The 10,494-nt window shown below is 58.5% G+C and overlaps 1 protein-coding gene across 2 annotated transcripts; it reads left to right on the forward strand.

Moving 5' to 3' along the window:
* Positions 1 to 1,801: 1,801 nt before the first annotated feature.
* Positions 1,802 to 10,286, forward strand: LOC108535959 (uncharacterized). 2 transcript variants are annotated; one of them, XM_017882400.1, is made up of 11 exons: positions 1,802 to 1,818; positions 2,792 to 2,923; positions 3,300 to 3,399; positions 4,625 to 4,753; positions 5,139 to 5,183; positions 6,338 to 6,382; positions 6,488 to 6,619; positions 7,008 to 7,053; positions 8,367 to 8,497; positions 8,877 to 8,921; positions 10,259 to 10,286. In XM_017882400.1, the coding sequence occupies exons 3-9, from the start codon at positions 3,366 to 3,368 to the stop codon at positions 8,371 to 8,373; spliced, it is 438 nt and encodes a 145-aa protein (XP_017737889.1). In that variant the 5' UTR covers positions 1,802 to 1,818; positions 2,792 to 2,923; positions 3,300 to 3,365; the 3' UTR covers positions 8,374 to 8,497; positions 8,877 to 8,921; positions 10,259 to 10,286. The 2 variants fall into 2 exon arrangements, with proteins under 2 accessions (XP_017737889.1, XP_017737890.1); XM_017882401.1 differs by lacking the exons at positions 8,877 to 8,921; positions 10,259 to 10,286 and adding an exon at positions 8,704 to 8,811.
* Positions 10,287 to 10,494: the final 208 nt, after the last annotated feature.

The following is a 10,494-nucleotide window of genomic DNA, read 5'->3' on the forward strand; positions in this document are numbered from 1 at the left end:
ATCCTTGAGGCTTACTGGGGGTGGTGGGATGGCGGCAGGGTGTGAGTGATCAAGTTTATGGAGTCAGGCTGTGAAGATTCAAGGGTCAGGCCCCACCCATGGCCCTGATGGGACCAACCCTGTTGAGCAATGGGTCATCCCAGTAGTGCTTCCTTAAGCCTGGTGTGGGCAGCGTGGCTTCAATGGGGTTGGGTCAAGGCTGAGCTCTGGCCTTGACCCAACCCCTGCACCTGGTGGTTGGCCCTGGAAATTGTGGGCTTTGGGCCAAGGGTGCAGCCTGCCTGCTGCTGGAGGTCATCCTACCCAGAGGTGGAGTGGCCGGAAGGGTGGCAGGCATCCTGTGGTGGAAGGTCACTGTTGAGGGTCCTGTCCCAGCAAATTGCTGTCCAGGTTGCTTCTGAGCCATGGGTTTACCTCCAGGGAGGCGGGATCTTGAGCCCAAAGAAAGGAGAGGACATCATGTGTCCCCTGAATGGCCGAGAGTGGGGAAAATGTTTGGGGGGTATGTGGTGCATACATGGGGACCCACCAGAGAAGGCACATGGCCCTGAGGCCCCAGGACGCGATTTCTAGCATGCTTATAGAGGGTGTCTGAGGGGGCACTCTCCATGCCCCGGTGCAGACTATGTGACTACCAGGTCTGCAGCAGTTTGTGGCATCCGGGCTAGCCTCCTAGATTGCTTATGAGCTGATTGATAGCCCTGGCCTGTGCCGAGGGGTCCTGGTGTGGCCCTGGGGTTGTTCGGGGAGCCGGCATGGGCAGTGGAGGTGCTCTTAGGGCCTGCAGTAGGGCACAGCCCAGGTGTTCTTGCTTGAGCGCAGTGAACCTCCTGCCCTGTCCTTCCAGGGTTCAGTAGCAGGGAGGGTCCCATGTCCTTCCAGGGTTCAGTAGCAGGGAGGGTCCCATGTCCTTCCAGGGTTCAGTAGCAGGGAGGGTGAGGCCCTGTTTGGACCCGTCCTCCACCTATCTCACCAGATGGTGAGCCCAGAGGAAGACCCCCTGGCTCTGGGCCAGTGTCCGTCAGCCAGATCCCCAGCCCCTGGTGTGCTGAAGCTCAGGACCTTCCTGGTGCCCTGGTCTCCTGCACTGAGCTGTGGTGAGCACATCCGAGTCCTGCTGGATGCATGAGTGGGGAGGGGGGTGCCCTGGGTTGGGTCAATGATGAGAACCTTACATTGTCCTGAAGAGGGGTGATGACTTAAAAATCATGCTCAATAGGATTACACTGAGGCCCAGCCTAGGTGAGAATTTTGGAAGAAGATGCTGGGATCCCAAGGTCAGAGGCAGGGCTACCGTATTTTGGACTAGAGACCTCAAGGCCCTGAAGGGCATCTTGAGGGGATCCAGCCCTGTCTCTGCGCTCCTCCGTGAGGCAGCCCTGGCTCCCTGTGTGGGCTTGGTGTTGGTGCTCTGGTTCCTGGACAGGGCATGTGGGCGGCTCCTTCCTGAGCCCCTGTTCTCCCCTGTGTCTTCCAGTGAGCTCTTCTGCCCAGATGGCACCCCTGGCATTGACTGGCATAGGTGAGTGGATCCTGCTTGGGTCATGGGTCATGAGCGAAGCAGAGTGGGGTCACCATGCATCTGCCTTCGGGTCATGAGAATTTCCTAAAAGTGTGGACCTGAATTCCCACCGGGGATGAGTTCTCCAGAAGGGCCACTTCCTTGGGAATCGTACCCAAGAAGGATGCCTATCCTGAAGCCCAGCAGGGGTGATGGTGGTCCAGGCAGGAAAGAGTTCATTCAACTCCATGCAGGGCAGCTCCCATCTGAGACTCGGTGCGTCAGTCAGGCCTCGAGGACTGCCCAGGACACATGAGGTGGCTACAGAGGTTCTGGGGCACTACGGGGGTTCTGGGGAGAGGGGCAGGCAATCAGGCCATGGGGATCATGCCATGCAGTTTCAAGGACACCCATGACCCTGAATGAGACTGACCCTGTTGAGCAATGGGCCATCCCAGTGGCGCCTCCTTGAGTCTGGTGGTGGGTGGTGCTGTTTCCCTGGGGCTAGGTCAAGGCTGAGCTCTGGCCAGTACCTGTGGTGCTGCAGGCTGGCCCTGGAACTCATGGGCTTTGGGCCGTGGGGACAGCTTGGGTCATGCTTGGGGTCACCCCTTCCCGGAGGTTGAATGGCTGGAGTGGTGGCTTCCTAAGGTGGGAAGTCCCGCTGTTGAGCAACCTGTCCTGGGAATTTGCCACCCAGGCTGCTTCAGAGCCATGGGGTCACCTCCAGGGTGGCAGCCTCTTGGGCCCAAGGAAAGGGGAACACACCATGTGTCCCTGGATTGGTTGAGTGTGGCCTGACTCTGTATTTGGGAGGTATGCAGGGCATGGATGGGGACCCATCAGAGAAAGTACATAGCCCTGGAGCCCCAGGCTGTGATTTCCAGTGTATGCTTGGAGAGGGGCAGGGGCAGGCTCTCGACTGCCAAGTCTGCAGCAGTGTGTGGCATCCAGGCCAACCTCCTGGTTGGCCATGTGCTGGTTGGTGGCCCTGGCCTGTGCCCAGTGGTCTCAGGGCGGACCTGGCATTGTGCAGGGCAGCCAGCAGGGCAGTGGAGGTGCTCTCAGGACCTGCAGTAGGGTGCAGCCTGGACTTTTTGCATGAGACCAGTGACCCGCCTACCTTGTCCTTCCAGGGTTGGGTGGCTGGGAGGGCCAAGGGTGGTCTGTGTCCGTCTTCGTGACACGTCAGTACCCTGCACAGATCCTATCACATGGATATCCCCTACCCACCTTCCCCACATGGAGGTATGAGGCCCTATTTGGACACGTGTCCTCCTGCTGTCCTAGATGGTGAGCTCAGAGGAAGACTTGCATTGGGCCCAATGGACCCGGGCCAATGTCTGTCAACCAGGTGCCCAGCTCCTGATGTGCTGAAGCTCAGGCCCTTCCTGGAGCCCTGGTCTCCTGCCCTGAGCTGTGGTGAGCCCGTCTGGGTCCCACTGGATGCATGCATGGGAGGGGGGTGCCCTCGGTTGGGTCGATGATGAGAACCTTATATTGTCTGAAGAGAGGTGATGACTTAAAAATCATGCTCAATAGGATTACGCTGAGGCCCAACCTAGGGGAGAATTTTGGAAGAGGACACTGGGATCCTGAGGTCCCTGGCAGGGCCACTGTATTTTGGGTTGGAGACCTCAAGGTCCTGAAGGGCATCTTGGCAGCCCCCAGCCCTGTCTCTGCACTCCTCCGTGAGGCAGCCCAGGCTCACGGAGTTTGGTGTCAGCGCCCCATTCCCCAGGGGCGGGGCAGGTTGGCGGCTCCTCCCTGAGTCCCCCTTCTCCCTTGTGTCTTTCAGTGACATCTTCTGCCCAGGTGGCCCCCTGGCCTTGACCAGCATAGGCGAGTGGAACCTGCTGGTGTCATGGGCCATGAGCCAGGCTGCGTGGGGATGCCAGGTCAGCCTTCGGGACAGGAGGGTTTCCTCAGGGAGTGGGGGAATCCCCACTGGGGAAGGTTGGGTTCTCCCAGAGGGCCACTTTCTTTCTAATCGGATCCATGGAGGACATTTTCTCTGAAGACCTGCAGAAGTGATGATGTTTCAAGCAGCAAAGGGTTTTTACAGCTCCTGCAGGGCAGACAGCTCCCAGATGAGATTCCGTGCATGGGTCAGGCCTCAAGAACTGCCCAGGCCACATGCGGGGTGCCACACAGGCTGTGAGGCACCACAGGGGTCATGCAGGAGCTCTCGGTCTTCAGGCTTGTGGTGGGGGTGGTGACTGAGTGATCAGGCCCACAGCGTCAGGCCACGGTGTTTCAAGCATCACTCCCACCCATGGCCCTGAATGGGACTGATGCTGTTAAGCAATGAGCCATCCCAGTGGCTCCACATTGAACCTGGTGGGGATGTGTCACTGTTTCAGTGGGGATGGGTCAATCTTGAACTCTGGCCAGCAGCTGATGGTACTGCAGGCTGGCCCAGGGACTTGTGGGCTTTGGGCCAGGTCAGCAGCTCAAGTTCTGCTGGGGGTCACATCTTTCCTGAGTTCCAGTGTCAGGATACGTGGCCTCCTTAGGTGGGAAGGCCTGCTGTGGTGGGACCTGTCCCAGGAGTTTGCTGCCCAGGCTGCTTCTAAGCCATGGCGTCACCTCCAGGTGGTGGGGTCTTGGGCCCAAGGAGCAGAGAAGACACCATGTGGCCCCCGATTGGTCGAGTATGGCCTGGCTCTGAGTTTGGGAGGTGTGTAGGGCATGGATGGGGACCCACCAAAGAAAGCATGGGCCTGTGGGGCCCCAGGCTGCGATTTCCAATGCACACTTGGAGAGAGCACCTGGTGGGGTATCCACCATGCCCAAGGGCAGGCTATGCAACTACCAGGTCTGCAGCAGTGCCTGGTATCAGGACCAGCCTCCTTTGTTGGCCGTGAGCTGGTTGGTGGCCGTATCCCGTGTCCAGTGGTCTCTGTGCAGCCCTGAGGTCATGTGGAGCAGCCGGTGTGGGCAGTGGAGGTTATCTTGAGGCATGCAGTAGGCATAGCCCAGGTGTCTTGCCCGAGCCCAGTGACCTCCCTGCCCTATCCTTCCAGGCTTAGGTGGCAGGGAGGCCCAAGGGTACCTTATGTTCATGGCAGGTCAGTATTTCACATGAATCCCATCACATGGGCTCTCCTGTCGTCTCCCCAGATGGTGAGCCCGGAGGAAGACTTGCATTCGGCCTGCTGTGCCCAGGCCAGAGGCTATCAGCCAGGTGCCCAAGTCCTGTTGCACAAAGCTTGGGCCCTTCCTGGTGCCCTGGTCTCCTTCATGGAGCTGGTGAGCCCATCCAGGTTCTTCTGGATGTATGCATGGGGAGCGGGGTGCACTGGGTTGGGTCAATGATGATAACCTTATATTGTCCTGAAGAGAGGTAATGACTTAAAAATCATGCTCAATAGGATTACGCTGAGGCCCAGCCTAGGTGACAATTTTGGTAGTGGACACTGGGAATCACGAGGTCCCTGACAGGGTCACTCTATTTTGGGCTGGAGACCTGGAGGCCCTCAAGGGCCTCTCGTGGAGACCCAGCCCTGTCTCTGCGCTCCTCCATGAAGCACAGCAGTCTCCCTGTGTGGACTTGCTGTCAGCACACCTGTTTCCTGAGGGCAGGGCACATTGGTGGCTGTTCCCTGGGTCCTCATTCTCACCTTGTGTCTTTCAGTGAACTCTTCAGCTCAGAAGGGTCCCTTGGCTTTGACTAGCATAGGTGAGTGCATCCTGCTGCCGTCATGGGCCATGAGTCAGGCCGCATGGGGTCACCGAGGGTCAGTCTTTAGGACAGGAGGGTTTCCTCAGGGAACCAACCTGTATTTCCACTGGGGAGGGACAGTTTCTCCAGGAGGGCAGCTTCCTTGGGAATTGTACCCAAGACGTTGCTTTCCTGAAGCCCTGCAGGGATGGCAGTGGTCGAGGCAGGTCCTTCATCCCCGTGCAGAGGAGCTCCTAGCTGAGACTCGGTGCGTGTGTTGGCCTCGAGGACTGCCCAGGCCACATAACGGGCCACAGGGCCTCCGGGGCACCACGGAGGCCATGCAAGAGCTCTCTTTCCCCAGACAGGGGTGCTTGAATGAGCCCATGGGGTTGGGCCATGGAGATTCAAGGATTACACCCCAACCATGGCTCAAAATGGGATGGTTGAGCTATGGACCATCCCATGGCGCCTCTTTGAGCTTGGTTGGGAGCAGTGCTATTTCCCTGGGTTTGGGTCAAGGCTGAGCTCTGGCCAGTGCCTGGTGGGGCTGTGGGCCAGACCTGGGGCTAATGGGCTTTAGGCCAAGTCGACAGCCTGTGTCCTGCTAGAGGTCACCCCTTCCCCATGAGTGAGTGGCTGGAAGAGTGGAATGTGTGGTGGGAAGGCGTGCTGTTGATGGTCCTGTCCCAGGAATTTGCTGCCCAGGCTTTTTCTGTGCCATGGGGTCATGTCCAGGGAGGCAGGGTTTTGGGCCTAAGGAAAGGAAAGGACACCATGTGGCCCAGGATTGGCCAAGGGTGGCCTGGCTCTGTGTTTGGGACACTTGTGGGGCATTGATGGGGACCCACCAGAGAAAGCACATGGCCCTGGGACTCCAGGCTGCAATTTCAGGTGTGACTTGGAGAGAGCACCTGGGCAGGTGCCCACCACGCCCAGGGGCAGGCTATGCCACTTCCATGTCCACAGCAGCAGATGGCTTCTGGGCCAGCCTCCTCGGTTGGCCGTGAGCATGTCGGTGACCCTGTCCCATGCTCAGTGGTCCTGGGGTAGACCTGGCTGGTGCAAAGGAGAAGCCAGAGGGCGCACTGGAGGTACCCTCAAGGTCTGCAATAGCATGAAGACCAGGGATCTTGCCCAAGCCCAGTGATCCACCTGCCCTGTTTTTTCAGGGTTTGATGATGGGAAGGGCCGAGGGTGCCCTGTATCCATGACAGGTCAGTGTTCCACATGGATCCCATCACATGGGTATCCCTTACCCTGTTCCCCACCTGGAGGTGTGAGGCCCTGTTCAGACACATGTCCTCCTCCTGTCCATTCAGATGGTGAGCCTGAAGGAAGACTTACATCAGGACCAATGGACCCTGGCAAGCATCCATCAGCCAGGTGCTCAGCCCCTGGTTCGCTGAAGCTCAGGCCCTTCCTGGTGCCCTGGTCTCCTGCACTGACCTGTGGTGAGCACATCTGGGTCCTGCTGGATGCATGTGTGGGGAAGGGGGGTGCCCTGGGTTGGGTCAATGATGAGAACCCTATATCGTGTTGAAGAGAGGTGATGACTTAAAATTACCATGCTCAATGATTACGCTGAGGCCCAACCTAGGTGAGAAATTTGGAAGAGGATGCTGGGATCCCAAGATTTCTGGCAGGGCCACTGTATTTTGGGCTGGAGCCCTGGAGGCCCTGAAGGGTATCTGAAGGAGGCCCGACTCTGTCTCTGCGCTCCTCCGTGAGGCAGCCCAGGCCCCCTGTGCGGGCTTGGTGTTGGCCCTTCTGTTCCCCAGGGACATGGCACATGGGTGGTTCCTCCCTGAGCCCTGGTTCTTCTCCCCTTGTGTCTTTCAGTGAACTCTTCTGCCAAGGGGTGGCCTCCTGGCATTAACCAACATAGGTGAGTGGATCCTGCTGGTGTCATGGTCCATGAGCCAGGCTGCTTGGGGTTGCCGAGGGTCAGACTTTGGGCCATGAGGGTTTCCTTAGGGAGCCACCCTAATTCCCACCAGGGAGGCATAGTTTCTCCAGGAGGGCAGCTTCCTTGGGAATCTTACCCGAGGAGGATGCCTTCCCTGAAGCCCTGCAGGGGTGATGATGGTCCAGATAGCAAAGGGTTCCTTCAGCCCCATGCAGGACATCACCCAGTTGAGACTTGGTGTGCGGATCAGGTCTTGAGGACTGCCCAGGTCACATGAGGGGGGCCAGAAGGACTCCGGGTTGCCACGGGTATCACATGGGAGCTCTTGGTTCCCGGGCCTGTTCCTGGGGGGTGGTGACCGGGTCGAGCCACAGAGGTTCAAGGATCTCATCCCACCTGTGGCCCTGAATGGGGCCGATCCTGTTGAACAATGGGCCATCCCAGTGGCACATACTGAGCCTGGTCAGGGGTCGTACAGTTTCAATGGGGTTGGTCACGGTTGAGATCTGGCTGGCTCCTGGTGGTGCTTCAGGCCAGTCCTGTGACCCATGGGCTTTGGGCTGAGGGGGCAGCCTGTATCCCATGGGGGTCACCTGTTCTTCACGTTTGAGTGGCGGTAACAGTGGCATTCTGAGGTGGGAAGGTCCACTGTCTAGGGTCTTGTACCGGGAATTTGCCACCCCGGCTTCTGAGCCATGGGGTCACCTCCAGGTTTGCAGGATCTTGGGCCCAAGGAAAAGAGAAAATACCATGTGGTCCTTGATTGACCGAGTGTGGCCCGGCTCTCTGTTTGGGAGGTGTGTGGGTTATGGATGGGGTCCCACCAGTGAAAGCACGTGGCCTGGGTCCCCAGGCTGTGATTTTCAGTGCACACTTGGGGAGGGCTCCTCAGTGGGTGCCCACCATGCCCAGGGGCAGGCTATGTGACTGCCAGGTTTGCAATGGTGCATAGCTTCCAGTCTACCCTCCTTGGTTGGCCAGGAGCGGGCTGGTGGCCGTGGCCCATGCCAGTGGTCACAGGGCAACCCTGGGATCATGCAGGGGAGCTGGTGGGGCCAGTGGAGGTGTTCTCCCGACCAGAAGTAGGGTGCAGCCCAGGTGTCTGGCCCGAACCCAGTGACCAGCCTGCCCTGTTTTTTCAGGGTTTGGTGATGGGGAGGGCCAAGGGTGCCCTGCATCCACGACGAGTCAGTGTTCCACATGGAACCCATTACAGGGATATCCCTTATCCCCTTCTCCACATGGAGATGTGAGGCCCTATTTGGACACATGTCCTTCTCCTGTCCCCCCAGATGGTGAGCCTGGAGGAAGACTTGCATTGGGCCCAATGGCCCTGGACCAGTGTCTGTCAACTAGTTCCCAGTCCCAGGTACACTGAAGCTCAGGCCTCTCCTGGTGCCCTGGTCTCCTGCACTGAGCTGTGGTGAGCATATCCTGGTCCTGCTGGATGCAAGTGCGGGGAGGGGTTGTCCTAGGTTGGGTCAATGATGAGAACCTTATAACGTTCTGAAGAGAGGTGATGACTTAAAAATCATGCTCAATAGGATTACGCTGAGTCCCAGCCTAGGTGATAATTTTGGAAGAGGACACTGGGATCACAAAGTCCCCGGCAGGGCCCTTGTATTTTAGGCTGGAGACTTCAAGGCTCTGAAGGGCATCTGGAGGTGGTTCAACCTGTCTCTGCTCTCCTCTATGAGGCAGCCCAGGCTCCCACTGTGGGCTTGCTGTGGCACTCCGGTTCCCTGGGCCAGGAAACATTGGTGGCTCCTCCCTGAGCCCCTGTTCTCCCCTGTGTCTTTCAGTGAGCTCTTCTGCCCAGGCAGGCCCCCTGGCATTGACCGGCATAGGTGAGTGGATCCTGCTGGGGTCATGGGTCATGAGCCAGGCCACATGAGTCCCCGAGGGTCCGTGTATGGCCATAAGGGTTTTTTCTCAGGAAGCCAACCTGAGTTCCCACCGGGGAGGCATAGGTTCTCCAGGAGGGTGGCGTTTTGGGGAATCAGACCCAAGGGGGACACTTTCCCTGAAGCCCTGCAGGGATGATGGTGGTCCAGGCAGGAAAGGGTTTTTTTCAGCCCCACACAGGGCAGCTCCTAGCTGAGACTCGGTGCTTGGGTCAGACCTCAAGGATTGCCCAGGCCACGTGAGGGGGACTGAGAGCCTCTGGGGCGCCACAGGGGTCACATGGGAGCTCTCGGTGCCTGGCATGTGGTGCACAAATGGGCCTCTTGGGTTTGGTTATGGAGATTCAAGGATCTCACCCACCATGGCCCTGAATGGGACGGTCCCTGTTGAGCAATGGGCCATCCCAGTGGGTCTCCTGGAGCCTGGTTGGGGGGTGGTGTTTTTTCCCTGGGGTTGGGTGAAAGCGGAGTTCTGAGCAGCACCTGATGGTGCTGCAGGTCAGCACTGGGACTCATGGGCGTTGGGCCAAGGGGGAGCCTGCATCCCAGTGCGGGGGTCACCCTTTTTCCAACGTCAAGTGTCTGGAAGGGTGGCCTCCTGAGGTGGGAAGGCCTGCTGTCGAGGGCCGTGTCCCAGGAATTTGTCACTCAAGCTTCTTCTGAGCTTTGGGGTCACATCTGGGGTGGCGGGGTCTTGGGCCCAAGCAAAGCAGAGGGCACCATGTGGCTCCTGATTGGCCATGTGGCTGTCTCTATGTGTGGGAGTTTGCAGAGTATGGATGGGGACCCACCAGAGGAAGCACATGGCCCTGCAGCACCAGGCTGTGATTTCTGTTGCACACTTGGAGAGGGTGCCTGGATGCATGCCCTTCATGCCCAGTGGCAGGCTATGCAACTACCAGGTTTGCAGCAGGGTGTGACATCTGAGCCAGCCTCCTTGGTTGGCCGTGACCTGGCTGGTGGCCTGGGTCTGTGCCCAACAGTCCCAGTACAGCCCTGGGGTCATGCAGGGGAGCTGTTTTGGACAGTGGAGGTGCTCTCAGGGCCTGCAGTATGATGCAGCCTGGGTGTTTTGCTGAAACCCAGTGACCTACCTGCCCTGTCCTCTCTGGGTTCGGTGGAAGGGAGGGCCAACAGTGCACTGCGTCCTTAACGAGTCAGTATTTCACATTGAACTCACCACATGTGTCCATGGAGGACGAGCAAGGGTGAGCTGGCACCCCCAACCCCCTTCCCAACATGGAGGTCAGTTTTGACACGTCTTCCTCCTGTCTCCCCAGATGGTGACCCCGGAGGAAAACTTGTGTTGGGCCCACTATCCCTGGGCGTGAGTACATCCTGTTTTGGTCACGGGCCATGAGTGATGCAGCATGGGGTCCACGACATTCAGCCTTCAGGCCACTAGGTTTTTCTCAGGCTGCCAACCTACTCCCCACGAGGGAGGGATGGTTTCTCCAGGAGGGCTGCTTCCTTTGGAATCTGACCCAAGGAGCACATCTTTCCTGAAGCCCTGCAG

This window comes from Rhinopithecus bieti, unplaced genomic scaffold, assembly GCF_001698545.2.
Source record: "Rhinopithecus bieti isolate Rb0 unplaced genomic scaffold, ASM169854v2 scaffold_13247, whole genome shotgun sequence".
Lineage (NCBI taxonomy): Eukaryota > Metazoa > Chordata > Mammalia > Primates > Cercopithecidae > Rhinopithecus > Rhinopithecus bieti.

Bases quoted from the DNA above. Each gene is read 5' to 3' on its own strand.
- LOC108535959 (XM_017882400.1), top strand. From the start codon at position 3,366: ATGGGCCATGAGCCAGGCTGCGTGGGGATGCCAG. The intron at 6,383-6,487 runs GTCAGTGTTCCA...CTGTCCATTCAG, and splicing joins GTGCCCTGTATCCATGACAG to ATGGTGAGCCTGAAGGAAGA. The intron at 6,620-7,007 runs GTGAGCACATCT...TGTGTCTTTCAG, and splicing joins GTCTCCTGCACTGACCTGTG to TGAACTCTTCTGCCAAGGGG.